Source organism: Nicotiana tabacum, chromosome 4 (assembly GCF_000715075.1).
Source record: "Nicotiana tabacum cultivar K326 chromosome 4, ASM71507v2, whole genome shotgun sequence".
Classification (NCBI taxonomy): Eukaryota; Viridiplantae; Streptophyta; class Magnoliopsida; order Solanales; family Solanaceae; genus Nicotiana; species Nicotiana tabacum.
The window spans coordinates 19684328-19706628 of NC_134083.1; the positions used below are offsets into that span (position 1 = coordinate 19684328).

The 22301-nt window shown below is 42.1% G+C and overlaps 2 protein-coding genes across 2 annotated transcripts; both read left to right on the top strand.

Annotated features, from left to right (window-relative positions):
- Nucleotides 1-470: 470 nt before the first annotated feature.
- On the top strand, nt 471-4238 carry LOC107831761 (uncharacterized). The gene is made up of 7 exons (XM_075251481.1): nt 471-635; nt 738-828; nt 913-1037; nt 1162-1258; nt 1927-2036; nt 3634-3703; nt 4036-4238. Exons 2-7 carry the CDS (start codon nt 759-761, stop codon nt 4089-4091), a joined length of 528 nt encoding a protein of 175 aa, XP_075107582.1. The 5' UTR covers nt 471-635; nt 738-758; the 3' UTR covers nt 4092-4238.
- A 1464-nt stretch (nt 4239-5702) lies between these two features.
- LOC107831762 (uncharacterized) lies at nt 5703-8124 on the top strand. Its single transcript, XM_016659557.2, has 2 exons — nt 5703-6175; nt 6306-8124. The coding sequence occupies exons 1-2, from the start codon at nt 5849-5851 to the stop codon at nt 6435-6437; spliced, it is 459 nt and encodes a 152-aa protein (XP_016515043.1). The 5' UTR covers nt 5703-5848; the 3' UTR covers nt 6438-8124.
- The last annotated feature ends 14177 nt before the right edge of the window (nt 8125-22301 follow it).

A 22301-nucleotide genomic window follows, 5' to 3' on the forward strand; every position in this document is an offset into this window, starting at 1 on the left:
ACCCGTTTATGATAGATTTGGTGAATAATCTTGAAGGAAGACCCGAAGAGGTAATTCACGATCTGACTATTAATACTGAGATATTTTCAATGACCCCTCTGGTTTTTTACTATTACTTTCGGTGAAATTTACGCATGTTTAAATTTCTCAGTCGTGCTCACTGATCTTGTTTGTTATAAGAGGGGAGAGAGGAGAGAAAAAAGGAAAATGGTGTAACTAAATCCCTTGATTGAAGACACAAATAATGGATTGAAAGCCTTTTAAGGCGGATTGTATATATTTTGTAACTAAAATATATTTAGGTTGGATAAATATCAAAATATTAACATTTTTAATAAGATTTCAAATAGTATATAGGAATAAAAAAATCCAAATATTAATTGCTGCGAAACACAGGATCAGGAATCTTTTTCTCCTCGTGGGGACTTGGGGGTGATAAGTTCGATAGACAATGGGACATCAAATTCCTCGTCACTTAGTAAAACCAAAACCAATCTAGGTCGCTATTAGTGATGACATAGTTTGCTCAATCCTATCGCATACTGTTCTAGAGCTAGCTTTGACCCTCGCCACTATAAAATTTTTGTCCCTTCTCTCCATTTTTCGTTCGGAAAAAAAATATCTTGGAAGTTGAGGTAATACCCATTTCATTCTTTACAATTGCTTTGGGGTTCTGAATTTTGATGAAAAATCTGATTTTGTTTAATGGGTTTCTGTTAATTTGATTGGATTTGTAGTTTTGCCACTGAGATTTGAGCATGGGTAATGCTTCTTCAATGTTGACTCAGTATGATATTGAGGATGTCCAAGACCATTGCAACCATCTATGTAAATTTTTTCTTACTCATCTATTTAGTCTTCTTTTTATTCCTTTTCTTGCGCAGCTTACTAATTGGAAAAAATTAACCGCAGTTACACAGCAGGAAATAGTGTCACTATATCAGAGGTTCTGCCAACTTGATCGGAATTCAAAGGGCTTTATATCAGCTGATGAGTTTATGTCTGTGCCTGAATTCGCGATGAATCCACTCTCTCAGGTTTGCTTTTAAATTTTTATGTTGGTCTTAACTAGTATATTTGTATGTAATAGGATATTGGTATCTTCTTGTCTGTCTTGTTGGTATGTTCTCTGTGTTTGATAATGTGAAATGCATCTTCCAGAGATTGCTTAAGATGGTGGATGGCTTGAATTTCAAGGACTTCGTGGCATTTTTATCAACTTTCAGTGCTAAAGCGAGCATGGCACAGAAAATTGAACGTACGTCATAAGTCTTACATGTGTTGTTTTTATGCAACTTAAGGAAAAACGTGTTTGATAGAAGGACCGTGTTTAAAATGTTTTTGGGTTTGTTTGTTTAGACCTTGTATTTTCATTATATTGGCGTGAGATGTGTTTAAATGGAGTAACTGTCAGTGAGGATTCACATAGCCGACCCTAACTTGATTGAGAATGAGGTGTAGTTGTTATTAAACTACTTTGTTTAGCTTAAGTGACATCTTAGGTATTGCAAGTCAATTAGCTGGATGCAGATATGTAGCTAGACATGCTACTATCCTTGCTAGATTTTTGTAGTATTATGCATATCTGAAATTTTTGTAAGATCCTTCGCCTACTTTCCCTTTATAAATTGTGCCGACCGATCTGCTACTGTGGTTTAAAGAGAAGATCCATCTGTGCCATTACATGATTATTTTTAGTCTGTCTAGGATTGGGGATTTATACTAGAGGGATGTAAAGGTTTTAATATGTAGTACCAGTCACTGAAGAAGTCCTTTTATAGCAACAATTATGCAGATCCTATCTTTTACTGCTGAAATGTATTTGAAAATTGAAACAAGAGATTTATTATTTACCTAATATAACTTTCATACTTTCTTTTGCCCTTCTTAGCACTTACTGACTCTTCAACGTACTTTTTTGCTTAGTTATCTTCAAGGTATATGATTCTGATTGCAATGGGAAGGTGACCTTTGATGACATAATGGAAGTGCTTCGGGATTTAACTGGATCATTCATTTCAGACAAGCAAAGAGAGGTACTTGACAGTTGACATCTTTTCTCCTTTCTACTCTCTCATATTAGTATAGAGATTTATTCACAAAAATAACATTGAGAAAGTGCTCGAGTTGTACAAGATGTATGACTTAGTCTCCTATCCAAGATAGAAGGATTCTATAAAGATAAAAGTGTCAAAATGATTATCTCACACCACAATGATAGAGATTATACATCTTCATCAAGATGAGTATTCCTGCAAAGATTGCTGGCTCCTAAAAGAGAAGATTGGATAATATGCTAGACTTCATCAACTTCATTTATGGCATGTAGGGGTAATCTTCATTCATGTGTTTGAAGTGCCCTGAGTAGTTTTTACAGATTTTAGTCATTCTATTTCTTGAAATTGTAAGTGCTTTATGCTTTTATGTCTTGGTTCTTCACTGTGATCATTGCTTGTGCTCGATTTTATTTAGTCTATAACTAAATTACTCTGTCAAAAGAGTAAAGCTGGAAGTATATAAACATGTCTAAAGTGTAAACTGAAAATATCAATCTGAGATTTCTTTCCTTATCAAAAAAACTATAAAATCTCTTTTGCCCCTCTCTTATCTTAAAAGCTAATAGTAGTTGTTTCCCTATTTTTACTCCCAATTTGCCTAAATTCTAGTGGTGAGCACCCTCCACTCCCAACCAAGAGGTTGTGAGTTTGAGTCACCCCAAGAGTAAGGTGGGGAGTTCTTGGAGGGAGGGAGCCGAGTGTCTATCGGAAATAGCCTCTCTACCCCAGGGTAGGGGTAAGGTCTGCGTACACACTACCCTCCCCAGACCCCACTAGTGGGATTATACTGGGTTGTGGTTGTTGTTGTTGTTGTAACTTCCCAATTTGAAACCTTTTCTCACTTAACTAGCTTGCGATCTATGCTACACATGTTTTAATGTAAGGGTCTAAAGTGCAGTTTTCTAACATAAGGCTCTAAATTGTAGTTTGTAGAATCATGAACTGCTACTTTATCCAGTGCTTCTGATCTAGCTTGTGACAGCGGACAGATTCTCCTTTATAAAAGTTACCCTGCTTTCTTCTTTAGTGGCGTCTATGTTGTAGAGAATAGAGATCTTGCTCTTTTCCTTTATATTATTACTTTACCTAGGGTTGAAGTGAAGAGAAAATTGAAGAAGGCTGGGCAATATATGATAGAGAAGGTTTTATAGTTCAAGTCTGCAAGTAAAATGTTATGCCTGAGATGAGCAAGTTGGGAGGGTGGTTGTTAAGAAGGGCCATTCTGAGTATTATTTGCTAAAAAAATTGTTCATATTTTAAGATTCACAATTTGAATGTGTTTGGGTACCATGATTTTTTTTGCATCAATGGTTGGTTTAGTTCCTTATGATTTGCTGGACCTTTTTGCTGTTACAATGCTGTATTCACATGCACAGTCTAGAAGTTTTGAGTACAATCTTTGTATCCTTTAACATTGCTCACTCTGTTATCCTTGAATAAATACTTACTTTCTAAATCTCATGTGAATTTTGTAGCTTTCTTGCTTCTGCGTCCAGAGTTTATCACTTGTCATTTCAGATAGTTTTTGAATGATGAATTTGACGAGTTCCTCGTGTGTGTTTGATCTGGATTGCAGGAAGTGTTGAGCCAGGTCTTGCATGAGGCTGGTTATACAAGGGATTCACTGTTGCTGTTGAACGACTTCAATCACGATTTTCTTCCCAATTTTAAAAGATTTTAAAGTCATTCTCTCTTTCATACAAATCAACCAATCTCTCTCTCTCTTTCATACAAATCAAACTATTATCTCTCTAAATTATAGCATCATATATTTCTCTGAATTAGTACACGCTAAGGCCATATTCTCAACGAGTATGCTTCTGCATGCTGTTTCTTCTCATTAAAGTAAAACACACATGTTTTGAAGCTGCTATCATTTGATTCCAATTTATTAATTGGTTTATTGTATTGTTAAATTCATCTTTTTCTTTTCAGTACTCAATACCTTATAGCTTTGTACTTGTGTTTTGCTGATGTTTTCAGATCCTGGACCACCCTGGTTTGAAGATGGAAGTAGAAGTACCAATTGACTAGTTACAACTGCGATTTCAGTTACTACAATTCTGTTGTCTCTGCGTACAAGGCAGCCGTGTTATTCTATTTTGTTGAATTCGCGCACCTGCATTCTCCTGCTGTTTTTTGTTAAATCCCTTTCTTTTTCCTTCTTTTGCCCCCCTTTTCTGTCTGTTTGTGGGGCAGGGACAGAAACAGAGAAACCACTGTGTAATTAAGATAAACAGCTTTCAGCTTATTCAGAAGATCTTGAATATGCTATAATTTTCATCTCTCACAAACTGTGTATTTTCCAAGTCGAGTCGAGCAGAGTTTTGCGTGCTTTAACCAACGTGGTGCATATTGGGCTCGTTCAGTGAATTGCATACTGTATTCGAACACGCTCAATCTCGGCTTGCTAACTGGCTAGCGAGGCTGTCGCAAGGGGTTCCGCCCCCTTGATCTCGTACATTAGCCGAAACGGTCCAATGAAAGGATTGGTGATTAATTTGAACCAGTTGAAGGTTAGTTGACAGTCTAAAATATTTGGTTTCAAATCATTCTGAAAAGTGCCAAAAATAGAATGAGTTATTACTATGGGTGTGTTTGGTAGGAAGGAAAATATTTTTTAATTTTTTCATGTTTTGTTGGATTAAATATTTTAGAAAATATTTTCTTTATGAACTCATTTTCCTTAATTGGAGGAAAATGTTTTCCTTGTTAAGAGAAGGAAAAATATTTTTCAAAACTCCTTCTCAACCCACCCCACACTCTCACACCCACCCACCTAACCCCACCCCTCTCTTCAAAAAGGCTTTTTTTTCTTCAACTATTACTCCTCCACCCCACCCTCTCCCACAAAAAAAAAATATTTTTTTTTACCATTTTTTTTTTGCAATTTCAAATTTCTGTTTTTTCATTTTTCTGCACCACCCACCCCACCCCTCACCTCACCCCCTCACCGCCTCCACCCACCCCGCACAAAAAATTACTTTTTTTTAAAAAATTTTAATTTTCTGTTTTTTTTTCCTGCACCACCCATCCCCACCCCACTGCCCCCCACCCCGCACAAAAAAAAGTTTTTTTTTACTTTTTTTTTTGTAATTTTAATTTTTTGTTTTTTCGTTTTTCTGCACCTCCTCCCACCCCCGCCGCCCCTGCCCCCTCCCCGGGAAAAAATATTTTTTTTATATATTTTCAGTTTTAGTTTTTTTATCTTTCGGTTTACAGGTTCGAAATTTTACAAGTTTCAAAGTTATGAGTTCGAAGGTTTATGTGTTTGGAAGTTTACGAGTTTAGAAATTATAAAGTTTACGGGTTCGAAATTTTACGGTTTCGAAAGTTTAGCGGTTCGAAAGTTTATGAAATTTATGGGTTCGAAAGTTTATGACTTCATGTTTATTGTACCTAATTATTTATGAATACTCTTAAGAAGTTATTTTCCTTAATTTGTGTACCAAACAGCGAAAAATGAATAAGATTACTACTTATTTTTCAAGAAAATATTTTCTTGAAAAATATTTCTTGGATACGGAAACGTTTTCCGTTATACCAATTATTACTAGAACTACTGCCGTCCTAGGAAAGCACTGGCATTAATACCTTCTGCTTATATGCATCCAAAATATGCCTCTTTCAGCTTCAAGACAAATACTTCTCGTTTACCGGTTTTCCACCCTGCTATTATCAATTAAGAGTCAGACCTCTACGTTTTCTCATATAATACACCAGAAATTTTTGCATTCAAGATTTTGTTAATAATTTGAATAATTTCAGACCGGAAGAATATATGTATCAGTATGCTTTTAGGAGCAGCTAGCATGTCAGGCAACAAGGGAAAATCTCTCGCGTTATACAACAACGCATACTCACTTCACTTGGCTGAAAGTTCTTCAACGAATTCTTCTGCAGAAGAAGGTTATAGGAATAAGGAGATTGTGCAGGCCGAACAAGTTAAACTACTTGATAAGAGATTGAGAATTCTTGAAGATGAAACAGAATTACTCAAGGTAGCTTTCTATGAGGGTGTGGAAGAAAGAAGAAAGTTAGTACATGCAATTCAAAATGAATTTCAGGCTGTAAACCATTTTCGATGCCTTGAGGAACATACCTTCGGATACACAAAGGTATTAAACGATTCTGAAGTGATTGATGTAAGAAAGGAAAATATGATAATCTTATTGCTGCTATTAAAGTTGATTGCTTCTATTGAATTACACATCATTGGCTTATGGTATGTTCTTCTTTAATATACAGCGTCAACGACATGGACTCCCGCAAATTCTAGGTGAAGACTCAAATCCAGCAGTTGTCTTCAGAGAACTGAGAGCTTCTGAGGCTGTTTTCCAGGATGCTACTGTATGTGTATGGGACTTCTCAGACAGATGATTCTACCTCTCTTTGAAGATTTGGCGATCATAATTTAAAGTAGATTTTTACTTTGTTATGGTCAGCAATTTCCCCTACGTGTAGCACTGATTCTTTTTCAGGTACCAAACGCGTGGAAATATTTTTCTTTGCTTCTTTGGTGGCTGTGAGATTTGAACCTATGATTTCTTATCTGCTATGATATCATGTTGAATCATGTGACCATCTAGTTTTACAGCTTAATGTCACGTCCTTAGTAATTAACTAAGTACACGTGCGGCACTTGACAATTTGCTCACGTTCTTGTTATGCCAAGTCAGCCTTACTACACTCAAGATCGCTAAGAGAATGGTAGAAAGAACACAAGAGAATTGTTAATGGAAGCTTTGTATTAGAGAGAACTTGAATTGTTTGCTTGATGAATTACAAATGAATGGCCTCCTTTATATACTAGTCTCCTAGGGGCTAGTGTGCAAATATTAATTGTTACACAAGTCCTTAATATTTACAAGATAAGGGCTTTCTCTAGAATTCTCTACAAGCCTAGAAGATTCCAAGGACTTTCCTAGCAAATCCATAAACATCTAGGATCTTCCAAAGGAAATGTCCATACTTCTCTAGAATCTTCTCACAAATGCAAGCATTCCTCCTATGTAAGCTTCCACATGGCATTAATATATGCCAAATGGCACTTATGTGGCATGATGACATGGCGAGTCATCACACTCTCCCCCACCTAATGTTGCGACGACCGCGGCGCAATGTTGCTGCATAAACTCTCGGATCTTATCTTTGAATTGCCATAAATCTTCATAACGTTCCCATGTGGCCTCCTCCGGTGATTGCCCCTTCCAATGGACGAGGAACATTGCGGTGGCTTTTTGCCCTTGTTTTCGCCTGGCCTGGTAATCAATAATAGCCTCAATCTCCCGGTCGTGCGAGGCGGTGATAGTAATAGGCGCTCGACTTGATTGGCCCCTACTTGGATCATCATTGTCTTCATGATAGGGCTTAAACATGCTGGCATGGAAGACAGGGTAGATCTTAAGATATGATGGCATGTCAAGCTTGTATGAGATCTTGCCTACCTTGGCGACTATCTTAAATGGCCCCTCATACTTGCGAATCAGATTCTGATGCATGCCTCGTAGTGCCTTAAACTGTCTTGGATTAAACTTCACCATGACCATGTCCCCAACTCTATAGTCTGTGGGACGCCGCTTACGATTTGCAAACTTCTTCATCTTCTTAGCTGCCTTATCCAAGTAGGACTTAGCAGTGTCAAGCTGCTCCTCCCATCCTTTAGCCATATGATAAGCCCCCAAACTCTTTCCCTCGAACGCGGCTGGTAATGAATGTGGAGTTTGTGGCTGTTGGCCTGTGGCTAGCTCAAATGGTGTCTGTCCCGTGGACTCACTCCGCTGCAAGTTATAAGAGAATTGGGCGATATCTAGGAGCCTTGACCAATCTTTCTGATGCGCGCTTACATAATGCCTCAAGTAGCATTCTAGTAAGGCATTGACCCGTTCCGTTTGTCCATCTGTCTGTGGGTGGAAACTAGTGGAAAAGTGTAGTTCCGTGCCAAGTATATCGAATAATTCTCTCCAAAAGTTCCCAGTAAAACGGGGGTCTCGATCACTGATAATATGCCTTGGTAAGCCCCAATACTTCACCACATTCTTAAAGAATAGCTTGGCGGCTTCCTTGACGGTGCAACCTCGTGTGGCGGGCACGAAGGTGGCATATTTGAAAAATCTATCCACGACCACCATAATAGTACCATAACCGTCAGACTTCGGTAGGCAAGTGATAAAGTCCATAGTCACGCTCTCCCATGGACGCTCTGCAACTGGTAGTGGCTCCAAAAGTCCTCCGGGTTTTTGTTGCTCAACCTTGTCCTGTTGACAGACAAGACAAGTCTGCACATAACACTCTATGTCATCTCGCATGCGTGGCCAATAGTAGACTGACTCAACCAAGGCCCTAGTGCGACGTTGTCCTGGATGACCAGTCCACATTGTGTCATGACTCTCCCTTATAATCCACCGTCTAATGTCTCCAAACTTAGGCACGTAGACCCGCCGACCTGTGGTAAGTAGTAGGCCGTCTTCGACCCAAAAACTTCTCGTATTGCCCTGGTTGGCTAACTCGATAAGTTGTTTGGCTGCTGGATCGTGTTGCATGCCTTCTTTTATAGCCTCACGAATGTCCCATCTTGTTGAAGTGATTGCAACAAGCTCGGCTTTCCGGCTCAAGGCATTGGCTACAACGTTACCTTTGCCCGGCTTATATTCTAGTACATAATCAAATTCGGCCAAGAAATCCTGCCACCGAGCCTGTTTTGGGGTGAGCTTCTTCTGCGTCTGAAAGTAGCTAGTAGCTACATTGTCAGTCTTGACCACGAACCTCGACCCAAGCAAATAATGTCGCCATGTACGAAGGCAATGCATAATAGCAGTCATCTCTTTCTCTTGCACTGTGTAACGCCACTCCGTCTCATTTAACTTGCGACTCTCAAATGCTATGGGATGCTTATCCTGCATCAAGACACCCCCAATGGCAAAATCTGAGGCATCTGTATGCACCTCAAATGTCTTGGCAAAGTCAGGTAATGCCAAGATTGGCTCCTCTATTACAGCTGCCTTGAGGTCTTCAAACGCCCTTTGACAATGCTCCGTCCAAACCCATGGCTTGTTCTTCTTTAGCAACTCAGTCAATGGTGCGGCCTTTGCTGAGTAGCCACAGATGAACCGACGATAGTAGTTAACAAGGCCAAGGAAGGATCTCAACTCAGTTACCTTTATAGGTGCCTCCCACTCCTGGATAGCACGTACCTTAGCCTCGTCCATGCGTAGCTCGCCATTGCTAATAACATGGCCTAAGAAGTGCACCTTTGATTGTGCAAACTCGCATTTCTCCCTCTTGATGTATAGCCCGTTCTCCCGCAAGACTTGGAAAACCTTCCTTAAGTGCTTCATGTGCTCTTCCAAGGTGTTGTTGTAGATGACTATGTCGTCTAGGTAGACTACCACGAACTGATCAAGGTAGGGATGGAAAATCTTATTCATAAGGGTGCAAAATATGGCAGGTGCATTGGTTAAGCCGAAAGGCATCACCAACCATTCAAAGGCTCCACATCTCGTCACACATGTTGTCTTTGTCTCATCCCCCTCTGCAATGCGAACCTGGTAGTAGCCCTTGCGAAGATCCACCTTGGTAAAATACTTGGCTTGCCCAAGTCTATCGAATAAGTCAGCAATGAGCGGGATTGGGTACTTATTCTTCACCGTGACCTTATTAAGTGCTCGGTAGTCTATGCACAAGCGTAGTGATCCATCCTTCTTCTTCTGGAACAATACTGGTGCGCCGAAAGGTGCCTTTGATGGGCGAATGTGACCAGCATCTAGCAACTCTTTCAATTGTTTCCTAAGCTCCTCTAGCTCGGGCGGTGCCATACGATATGGGGCAAATGCGGGTGGCTTAGCCCCTGGCTTCAACTCAATCTTGTGATCCACCTCTCGCCTAGGCGGCAAGTGTTTAGGCAACTCCTCGGGCATGACATCTTTGTTTTCCTCAAGCAACTTCTCTATGCAAGGTGGTAGTGTCTCTTGAAAATTCTTGTCTTCCTCCAGACTTGCGATGGTTGCCACGAACGTCGGCTCCCCCTTCTTGATCCCCTTTATAACCTGCATAGCTGAGAGTTGTGCTTGGCTCTGTCCGTGTGGCATAGACACTGTAGGTACCATGCAAGCTCCTTCTCGCTCCATAACCAAGAGATGTTGGAGGTAGGGATCGATCAAAGTATGACAATGTCTAAAGAACTCTTGTCCCAATATGATGTCAAAGATATCCATAGCGGTTACGGTAAAGTTTGTCATACCTTTCCAAGTTCCCAATTTGACACCAACTCCATTAGCTACCCCACGAGCATTTTGTACCTCGGCATTCACGGTCTTGACGCGGGAGTTGGTTGGAGCAAGCTTCAATTCTAGTCTTTTTGCGGCAGCCTCAGTCACGAAATTATGAGTTGCTCCAGTATCCACCATTGCACGAGCAGGCTTGTTGTTGATGGTGAGATCCACGTACTGGTTTCCATTCTCGGTAGGTTGGATAGATTGCTTTGTGACAGCACCGCATAATCCGATCATACCTAACTGTGCGGTTCCCGAACTCTCTCCTTGCGGCTGCTCCTTCCGTTCACGGACCATGGCGCTAAGGCTCTTTAGGTCGGGACAATTCCTGAAGCTGTGAGGCCCTCCTCATATGTAACATCCCTTCTTCTCGGCCTGCGCTTTCTTCTCGGCGTACCCCTGACGGCCACTCAGCTTTTTGGAATCTTGAGTTTTGTAGTATTGTTGTTGTATCTCCTTGCCTTTGCCACGGTCTCCCCCACCTTTGACATTGTTAAACTTTGATTCTTTGACTTTCCCTTTGTCGTGTTTGTCATGCCTGAAATCCATCAATGATTCGGCCTCCACTATGGCTTGGTCTATATTTGCGACTTGCCGGCGTTGTAACTCCTGCTTAGCCCAATTTTGCAACCCGTCCATGAAGTGGAACAACAAGTCATCATTGGTCAGGTTGGGGATTTGAAGCATAAGGGTAGTGAATTCCTTGACATAGACACGTATGCTCCATGTTTGCTTCAACTCCCTAAGTTTGCGCCTTGCCTCGTACAAGACATTGTTTGGAAAGAATTGTCGCTTGAACTCGGCTTTGAACTGATCCCACGTGCTAATAGTACATATACCTTTATCCACGTCGGCCATCTTCCTTCTCCACCATAGCATGGCAGTCTCTGAGAGGTACAACACCGCAGTGTTGATCATGGCCTCGTCGTCCTTCACTTTGCCGTGCTTGAAGTATTTCTCCAAGTGCCAAAGGAAGTTTTCCACTTCTTGCGCATCACGAACACCTTTGAACACCGGGGGTTTGGGAGCCTCGATCTTGGCCTCCCTCGTCACCACAACATTGCTAGCTGCCTCGGTCACGCCAGCACTAACATGCTCCTCGAGTGACTCTATCTTTGCCTTCATAGCATCGATAGTACTCAAAGCCTCCATGAGTCTGCACTCTAAGGCAGTGATAGTTTGCCTTAGTTCCATCTCGGTCTGTGTACGTCCCTCCAAGTCATTTCGGATGCTCTCAATCTCTTCAAGAGTGTGCCCCTCAAGAACACTAAGGGTGCCTTCCACCTTCCCCAAGCGTTGGCCAAAGATCTCCACGGCGTCCATCCCCGCGTTCATCTTCATCACCCACTCTTTACCGAGCGAGACGTCCTCAGGCAGGACCTCCACTTCATCCTCGCTCGCCTCAGTGGCAGATGGTTCTTGGGATGTAAGCCCTTTGTTACACCCTATATTTTCGTACGTAAAAATGTGTCGTAAGCAAACTAATGTAGGACCAAAAATGAGATAATATTTAAAAGTATATAAAGTAAGTTAATCATGTTACCTATGAGGTTACAAATATTGAAGATCATGAACAACAAGTACAAAGAGGATTGGACAGTTCAGAAGCTAAAGCAATTGAATAAAACAATGTTTCGTCGAAAGTCGACAAGTTGGGAATGTTATAACATGTACCTTTGGGGTGAGACTAGGGTGATTAACCTGATAAGGAGATTATGTTATGATTTATATTAGTCGTATGACATCCGTGTGTTATGTTTTAATGTCAAGCGAGTTGTGGAACAAAAGTCGATGAAAGTCATCACAAGTTACACTCATAAGTTTTACTGAAACTTTGGGTCAAATGTAACTGCAATTTTCTCCCAATATACTTAGAGTTATGGGGTGTTACACCCATCAAATTAAATATCTATGAGTCTATTTTCCAATGAATTAAACCGTTTGTCAATACGACATCGGAGTAGTGAGATATGGGCATTTTTGCGATACTGCGCAAGCTGCTAGGTGACAAGTAGGTGTGTCACCTACTTGCTTAAATGAAAGCCCAAAAATGGGCCATTTCGGGTCGTCCAAAGAGGCCTTTTAAAGGCCTATTTTCTTCATATATTAGACTTAAAATAGAGCATAATAACCAGATATAAGCTCTGCAAATAATCCTCCCAAAAATTTCCCACAAACCCTAATTGATTTTCTCTCCCTTTCAAGTTTTAATTGGAGGTAAAACCTAGAGTTTGAAGAACCAAGATAGGAGCTGAGTTATCCAACAAATAAGGTCAGTTTACTGCTCTCTTACATCCAGTTTTTCTTCTATAAATTCATGGTAAGTCGTTCTATACTTGTGAGAACTCACGGGACGGTGATCGGAAGCCGTGAGTTCGAGTTATTCACTTGTAGCGGACTGTTCTGTGGACTGTTTTGTGTTGCTGTTGGGCTGCGTGTTTTACTACTGTTTTGTGGAGTTTTGGAGGAGGAAGGGGGTGTAGAAACACCATATAAATGTAGGGTGGTTGGCTGGTCGTTCGTCATAACATTTTCGGGTCGTTTGACACTACTACGGTGGTCGTTTTGTGTATGAAGAGATTGGGGTGTGTTGGGCTGTTTTGTAGTATTTGATGGTGTATATAGGGCTGGAAAATGATGTATATATGTTGTCATTGTTCTGTTCTTGTATTGTTGGTGTTATCTTGAATTTGGAGGAAGTAAGGATTATAGGGGTTTTCACCACCATCGAGCTATAATCGGTGGGCAGGCCCCTATTGGGCAACCTCTGATCAGATAGTAAGTTATATATACCGAGCCTACTGTGGCCGAGCGCCTATGAGCGAGCCTACTACGGCCGAGCATTTACACGTACCGAGCCTTATAGGGCTGGACATTTATTTTACTTACTATATTGAAGGAGTTTAGTCACTATCAGCAGGTAAGTATATCTCCAGATCATCTTTGACTCCCAGTTACTTCCAGTTATTATATTATCAGTTCAGTTTCGATTTTCAGTTATGTTATTGCCTTACATACTCGGTACATTATTTCGTACTGACGTCCCTTTTTCGGAGACGCTGCATTTCATGTATGCAGGTTCAGATAGACAGACGAGTAGACCTCCTCAGTAGGTGTTTCCAGAGTTTAGCCTGATCGGTAAGCTCCACATCCTTCGGAGTTATCAGGTCTAGGTTTTTGTGTGCATCTTATGTATGTATTTATATATATATAATATGGGTAGGTCGGGGCCCTGTTCCGATCACAATATATCTATCAGTAGAGGCTTGTAGACATATCCTGTTGGTTAGTGCAGTATGTTGGGTTTGTAGGCCTGGTATGTATATTTGATGGTTTGTCAGCTGTAGTAGCTATGATGGCCTTGTCGGCCTAGCTTTATATTGATGTTTAGTTAGCGCTAGTTTCCATTCAGTTTTATATTTTGCTTCGCAAATTGTCTTGCAAGGTGGCCCCATGGCCAAAGTATGACATTATATGTTCAGAGTCCCTTAGTCGCAATTTGGTACGCCAGGTTAGGTGAGGCACCGGGTGCTTGTCTCGCTCCTAGGTTCGGGGCATGACAAACTTGGTATCAGAGCAGTTCTGTCCTAGGAAGTCTACAAGCCGTGTCTAGTAGGGTCTTGTTTATAGATGTGTTGTGCACCACATTATATAAGCAGGGAACTACAGGGCATTTAGGAGTTGGTTACCCTTCTTTGAAATCTAAATCGTGCTATAGAACTGAGTTATAGGAAATTTGAATTAAACTTATGTGTTGGTGTTTGCATGCACAGATGACGGTGACTAGGAAGACTACGGCTAGCCAGAGGAGAGATACAGCAGCAGGTGAGGGGACCAGCAGGGTACCCCCAGTAGATGGGGCCCAGTCTGAGGCTCAAGGCGAGACCCCTACTCAGCCATTACCGGCTCCTCCACCAACTACGGAGATTCCTAGGGAAATCGCACATCCAGTTCCCCCTCCACTTCCATCATATCAGGACTTGAGGAGTGCGGTGCATTTGTTGACACAGTTGGTAGCTACCCAGCAACAGGCTAGGGCATCAGCTACTGCAGGAACTTCTGAGGGGTCTGGGAGTTCAAGGGTCCGAGAGTTTATTGCTTTGAGTCCCCCAGAGTTCACGGGGACAGATCAGAGGGAGGACCCGCAGGATTTCATAGATCAGCTTCACAGGATCTTTCGTGTTATGCATGCCACGGAGAAAGAGGCAGTTGAGCTAGCAGCTTTTCGACTCCGAGATATAGCCATCCTTTGGTATGAGGGATGGGAGAGGTCCAGGGGACGTGATGCACCTCCAGCTATTTGGGAGAATTTTTTAGATGCCTTCCTTGACCAGTACTTACCACGGGAGATCCGACAGGCTCGAGTCGATCAGTTTCTAACCCTCAAGCAGGGTAATATGAGTGTTCGAGAGTATAGTCTCCGTTTTGACTCATTGGCCAGATATGCACCATCCATAGTTGCTACTATGCAGGACAGGATTCACAGGTTTATAGCAGGGTTAGCCCCAGAGTTAACCGAGGCATGTGCCACCGCTGCATTGCAGGATAGTATGGATATCTCCCGGATTCAGGCATTCGCCCAGAATATAGAAAGGGGTAGGCGTCGGCAGCAGGGTACAGAGAGGGCTGAGCAAGGGCAACGTAAGAGGATGAGATTTCCCAGGTCTCAGGAGCAATCTCAGGGTAGTTATAGGACCCAGTACTTCGGACGGCCACCTAGGCCTCCGCCACCTCGGTTACAGGGTTACAGGTATGACTGCTATACTCAGTCAGGACCAGGTGAGAGCTCACGGGCATCGGGTTTGCAGCGACAGCGAGGATCTGCGCAGACATGGTCATTTCCTCCACGGTGTGACATCTGTGGTAGAGGACACTTGGGCCAATGCCGAGCAGGTTCTGATGCTTGTTATATATGTGGGCGTCTGGGGCATATGATGCGAGATTGCCCAAATAGAGATTCGGGGGGAATGGCACAACCAGCGAGTTCAGCAACAGGATCATCTATGTCCGTGCATCCTTCAGGGCGCGAGTCTCAGTCTTCGGCTGGTAGAGGTCGGGGCAGAGGTAGAGGTTCCAGTTCAAGTGGTAATCAGAACCGTATCTATGCTTTAGCGGGTCGACAGGACCAGGAGTCTTCACCAGACGTTGTGACAGGTATATTAACCATTTGCTCTCACGATGCTTATGCTTTGATAGACCCAGGATCTACTTTATCGTATATTACCCCATTTGTCGCGAGGAAGTTTGGTATAGTGCCTGAAATACTAAGTGATCCTTTTGCGGTATCTACACCGGTCGGAGAATCGATTATTGCTAGACGGGTTTACCGAGGTTGTACGGTGACAATTTGTAGTCGTCAGACCTCAGCTGACCTAGTTGAGCTAGAGATGATGGATTTTGATGCTATCATGGGCATGGACTGGTTGGCAGCTTGCTATGCCACAGTTGATTGCCGAGCAAAGGCAGCCAGATTTCAATTTCCGGGTGAGCCAGTCCTTGAATGGGTAGGTAATACACCAATACCCAGAGGTAGGTTTATTTCCTATCTGAAGACGAGGAAAATGATCGCAAAAGGGTGAATTTATCATATTGTGCGAGTTAGAGATGCAGATGCTGAGATACCTACACTTCAGTCTATTCCCGTAGTCAAAGAGTATGCGGATGTGTTTCCAGATGAGCTTCCAGGTATTCCTCCAGAGCGAGAGATTGATTTTAGCATCGATTTGCTTCCAAGAACTCAACCAATATCCGTCCCTCCGTATAGAATGGCACCTGGCGAATTGAAGGAGTTGAAGGAGCAGTTAAAAGATTTGTTGGAGAAAGGTTACATCAGGCCCAGTACCTCACCTTGGGGTGCACCAGTACTATTTGTGCGGAAGAAAGACGGCTCGCTGAGGATGTGTATCGATTATAGGCAGCTGAACAAGGTAACTATTAAGAATAAGTATCCACTTCCAAGGATCGATGACTTGTTTGATCAGTTGCAGGGGGCTAGATGCTTTTCAAAGATAGATTTGAGGTCGGGGTACCACCAGGTCAGAGTTCGGGAAAAAGATATTCCGAAGACAGCCTTCAGGATCCGATATGGCCACTTCGAGTTCCTTGTCATATCCTTCGGGTTGACTAATGCACCCGCTGTATTTATGGACTTGATGAATAGCCTATTCCGGCCATTTTTAGATCTGTTCGTGATAGTATTTATTGATGATATTCTGGTTTATTCCCGTTCATAGGATGAGCATGCGGACCACCTGCGAGCGGTACTCCAAACCCTCCGTGATCGTAAGTTGTATGCTAAGTTTTCTAAATGTGAGTTCTGGTTGAAGTCTGTAGCATTCTTGGGGCATATTGTATCAGATGAAGGGATAAAGGTGGACACTCAGAAGATTGAGGCCGTGAAATATTGGCCTAGACCTACCACTCCGACAGAGGTTCGTAGCTTTCTAGGCTTAGCAGGATACTATCGGAGGTTCGTAGAGGGTTTTTCTTCCCTTTCGGCACCATTGACGAAGTTGACACAGAAAGAAACTAAGTTTCAATGGACAGAGGCTTATGAGCGGAGTTTCCAAGAGCTTAAGAACAGGTTGACCTCGGCTCCAGTTCTAACACTTCCAGAGGGTCTAGAGGGTTATGCCGTGTATTGTGATGCATCAGGTGTCGGGTTAGGATGTGTCCTGATGCAACATGGGAAGGTAATTGCGTATGCTTCAAGGCAGTTGAGGAAGCACGAGAGGAATTATCCGACCCACGACCTCGAGTTAGCTGTGGTTGTCCATGCACTTAAGATATGGCGGCATTATTTATATGGTGTTCATGTTGATGTATTTACCGATCATAAAAGCCTACAATATATCTTCAAGCAGAAAGAGTTGAATTTGCGACAGAGGCGATGGCTTGAGTTATTAAAAGATTACGATGTTAACATTCTCTACCATCCAGGGAAAGCTAATGTTGTAGCAAATGCATTAAGTCGCCGATCTATGGGTAGCTTAGCACATGTAGATCCTGAGAAAAGACAATTAGCTAGAGAGATTCATCAATTGTCTTCGTTGGGGATTCGGTTAGTAGATTCTGAGGATGGTGGAGTTGTACTCCAAAACACTACAAAATCATCCCTCATAGCGGAAGTCAAGGAAAGGCAGTACGAGGACCCAGAGTTGGTCGAGCTGAGAGAGCGAGTTCCGCAGCAGAAGAAGCCACTGTTAGAGCTAAAGGGAGATGGGGTTCTCAGATATAGGGGTCGTTTGTGTGTTCCAGATGTAGCAGGGCTACGAGACAGGATTATGTCAGAGGCACATTATTCATGGTATTCCATCCATCCTGGGTCGACGAAGATGTATCATGACATTAAGGATGTGTACTGGTGGAACGATATGAAAAAGAACATTGCTGAGTTTGTCGCCCAATGTACTAGTTGCCAGCAAGTGAAGGTAGAGCACCAGAAGCCTGGAGGGCTAATGCAGACTATAGAGATCCCGACATGGAAATGGGAGGCGATAAACATGGACTTTATCACGGGTTTACCTCGTTCTAATCGTAAGTTCGATTCCATATGGGTGATAGTCGATAGGCTCACGAAATCAGCTCACTTCCTACCGGTCAGATCTACATATACAGCAGAAGATTATGCAAAGTTATATATTAAGGAGATAGTACGGCTACACGGAGTACCAGTTTCTATTATATCTGACCGTGGGGCTCAGTTTACAGCACATTTTTGGAGGTCATTTCAGAGAGGTCTAGGGACTCAGGTGAATCTCAGCACAGCTTTTCATCCATAGACTGATGGACAAGCCGAGCGCACAATTCAGACGCTCGAGGATATGTTACGAGTATGTGTGTTGGATTTTAAAAGAAGTTGGGATGAACATCTACCTCTTATCGAGTTTGCATATAATAACAGTTACCACTCCAGTATTCAGATGGCTCCGTACGAGGCTTTGTATGGGCGTAAGTGCAGATCTCCTATAGGGTGGTTTGATGTTGGGGAATCTGGGTTATATGGGCCAGACCTGGTTCAACAGGCCATAGAGAAAGTAAAGCTTATCCGGGAGTGACTGTTGACAGCTCAGAGTCGTCAGAAGTCATATTCTGACGTGCGGCGACGAGACTTAGAGTTCAGGATTAACGACTGGGTATTCTTAAAGGTATCACCTATGAAGGGCGTGATGAGGTTTGGCAAGAAAAGCAAGCTTAGCCCACGGTATATTGGGCCTTATAGGATCATTCGGAGAGTGGGCCAAGTAGCTTATGAGTTAGAGTTGCCCTCAGAATTGGAGTCTGTCCATCCGATTTTTCACGTATCTATGCTACGGAAGTGCATTGGCGATCCTACCCGAGTGGTGCCCACGGATGATGTACAGATTACAGAGGACTTGTCATACGAGGAAATTCCAGTTGCCATCCTAGACCGACAAATCCGCAAGCTACGAAATAAGGAGGTAGCTTCCGTGAAGGTTTTATGGAGGAGCAAGAATGTAGAAGAGATGACATGGGAATCGGAGGGAGAAATGAAGTCTAAATACCCCCACCTATTTCAAACTGAAGATATGGCTCGAGATGGGATGCTACAACACAGCTCTATTCAGGCTAGTAGGTCATCAGGTAAGCTTTTATTTTTCACTTTCAATATTTATGATTTACGGTCGGTGAGGCAAATTGCTGCTATTTATAAAGATTGGCCATGTGTGGCATGCATAGTATGTTTTCTGGCTGCGTGCAGGTTGGTTTTAACCTAGTGTACGAAGGATACTCTGGCAAAATTTTTCAAAGTCTCTAAGAGTAAACATTCGAGGACGAATATTCCCAAGGGGGAGTGATGTTACACCCTATATTTTTGTACGTAAAAATGCGTCGTAAGCAAACTAATGTAGGACCAAAAATGAGATAATATTTAAAAGTATATAAAGTAAGTTAATCATGTTACCTATGAGGTTACAAATATTGAAGATCATGAACAACAAGTACAAAGAGGGTTGGACAGTTCAGAAGCTAAAGCAATTGAATAAAACAATGTTTCGTCGAAAGTCGACAAGTTGGGAATGTTATAACATGTACCTTTGGGGTGAGACTAGGGTGATTAACATGATAAGGAGATTATGTTATGATTTATATTAGTCGTATGACATCCGTGTGTTATGTTTTAATGTCAAGCGAGTTGTGGAACAAAAGTCGATGAAAGTCATCACAAGTTACACTCATAAGTTTTACTAAAACTTTGGGTCAAATGTAACTGCAATTTTCTCCCAATATACTTAGAGTTATGGGGTGTTCCACCCATCAAATTAAAGATATATGAGTCTATTTTCCAATGCATTAAACCGTTTGTCAATATGACATCGGAGTAGTGAGATATGGGCATTTTTGCGATACTGCGCAAGCTGCTAGGTGACAAGTAGGTGTGTCACCTACTTGCTTAAATGAAAGCCCAAAAATGGGCCATTTCGGGTCGTCCAAAGAGGCCTTTTAAAGGCCTATTTTCTTCATATATTAGACTTAAAATAGAGCATAATAACCAGACATAAGCTCTGCAAAGAATCCTCCCAAAAATTTCCCACAAACCCTAATTGATTTTCTCTCCCTTTCAAGTTCTAATTGGAGCTAAAACATAGAGTTTGAAGAACCAAGATAGGAGCTGAGTTATCCAACAAATAAGGTGAGTTTACTGCTCTCTTTCATCCAGTTTTTCTTCTATAAATTCATGGTAAGTCGTTCTATACTTGTGAGAACTCACGGGACGGTGATCGGAAGCTGTGAGTTCGAGTTATTCACTTGTAGCGGATTGTTTTGTGGATTGTTTTGTGTTGCTGTTGGGCTGCGTGTTTTACTACTGTTTTGTGGAGTTTTGGAGGAGGAAGGGGGTGTAGAAACACCATATAAATGTAGGGTGGTTGGCTGGTCGTTCGTCATAACATTTTCAGGTCGTTTGACACTACTACGGTGGTCGTTTTGTGTATGAAGAGATTGGGGTGTGTTGGGTTGTTTTGTAGTATTTGATGGTGTATATAGGGCTGGAAAATAATGTATATATGTTGTCATTGTTCTGTTCTTGTATTGTTGGTGTTATCTTGAATTTGGAGGAAGTAAGGATTATAGGGGAGATGCTGCCCGTTTTAATACAAAATAAGTTTGTCGTTCGTTGTGCGATAGTTGTACCTTTCGTAATTTAACGATAGTATTATTATCATTCTTGTAGATTAAGGTGCGAAGAGGTGAGTTCAACTTGGTGATTGGAAAGATTATGATAAGATATGTTAAGGCTAAGCCCTTCCTTCATTTTGGCATGATCTCGTAGCTACATGTGTTAATAATGAGACATAAAGAGAAGTTCGTATTCATGAATTTATTCACATTATTCTAGTCTCATAAGTTACAATATTATTCCTTATCGAGACTTCATATTCAGTTTAGTTTTGTCTTTATTCAGTCAAGAGAGCAGAGGGTCTATATATATATACAGTATTACACTATTTTCACCACCATCGAGCTATAATCGGTGGGCAGGCCCCTATTGGGCAACCTCTGATCAGATGGTAAGTTATATATACCGAGCCTACTGTGACCGAGCGCCTATGAGCGAGCCCAGGATGGCCGAGATACAGAGCCCAGTATGGCCGAGCGCCTATGAGCGAGCCTACTACGGCTGAGCATTTACACGTACCGAGCCTTATAGGGCCGGACATTTATTTTACTTACTATATTGAAGGAGTTTAGTCACTATCAGCAGGTAAGTATATCTCCAGATCATCTTTGACTCCCAGTTACTTCCAGTTATTATATTATCAGTTCAGTTTCGATTTTCAGTTATGTTATTGCCTTACATACTCGGTACATTATTTCGTACTGACGTCCCTTTTTCCGGGGACGCTGCATTTCATGCATGCAGGTTCAGATAGACAGACGAGTAGACCTCCTCAGTAGGTGTTTCCAGAGTTTAGCCTGATCGGTAAGCTCCACATCCTTCGGAGTTATCGGGTCTAGGTTTTTGTGTGCATCTTATGTATGTATTTATATATATAATATGGGTAGGTCGGGGCCCTGTTCCGATCACAATATATCTATCAGTAGAGGCTTGTAGACATATCCTGTTGGTTAGTGCAGTATGTTGGGTTTGTAGGCCTGGTATGTATATTTGATGGTTTGTCAGCTGTAGTAGCTATGACGGCCTTGTCGGCCTAGCTTTATATTGATGTTTAGTTAGCGCTAGTTTCCATTCAGTTTTATATTTTGCTTCGCAAATTGTCTTGCAAGGTGGCCCCATGGCCAAAGTATGACATTATATGTTCAGAGTCCCTTAGTCGCAATTTGGTACGCCAGGTTAGGTGAGGCACCGGGTGCTTGTCTCGCTCCTAGGTTCGGGGCGTGACACCCTTCGTTTGACACAACCTCGGGTGGCACCTCCTTGCCCTTGTTGGTGGCATTTCTCTTTTTGTTACGGCCGCTCTTGCCAGCAGCATCCTGGATGACGTTGGCTCGAGTGTTGGCAGCGTTAATTTCTCCGTCGTTCGCCATTCCCTTAGTCGCAACCTTTGCTCTGATACCACGATGTCACGTCCTTAGTAATTAACTAAGTACACGTGCGGCACTTGACAATTTGCTCACGTTCTTGTTATGCCAAGTCAGCCTTACTACACTCAAGATCGCTAAGAGAATGGTAGAAAGATCACAAGAGAATTGTTAATGGAAGCTTTGTATTAGAGAGAAATTGAATTGTTTGCTTGATGAATTACAAATGAATGGCCTCCTTTATATACTAGTCTCCTAGGGGCTAGTGTGCAAATATTAACAAGATAAGGGCTTTCTCTAGAATTCTCTACAAGCCTAGAAGATTCCAAGGACTTTCCTAGCAAATCCATAAACATCTAGGATCTTCCAAAGGAAATGTCCATACTTCTCTAGAATCTTCTCACAAATGCAAGCATTCCTCCTATGTAAGCTTCCACATGGCATTAATATATGCCAAATGGTACTTATG

Coding starts and splice junctions, on each gene's coding strand:
- LOC107831762 (XM_016659557.2), top strand. CDS start 5,849: ATGCTTTTAGGAGCAGCTAGCATGTCAGGCAACAAGGGAAAATCTCTC. Junction 6,176..6,305: donor ATACCTTCGGATACACAAAG/GTATTAAACGAT, acceptor TTTAATATACAG/CGTCAACGACATGGACTCCC.
- LOC107831761 (XM_075251481.1), top strand. CDS start 759: ATGGGTAATGCTTCTTCAATGTTGACTCAGTATGATATTGAGGATGTC. Junction 1,259..1,926: donor CATGGCACAGAAAATTGAAC/GTACGTCATAAG, acceptor TTTTTTGCTTAG/TTATCTTCAAGGTATATGAT. Junction 3,704..4,035: donor GTTGCTGTTGAACGACTTCA/ATCACGATTTTC, acceptor TTTGCTGATGTT/TTCAGATCCTGGACCACCCT.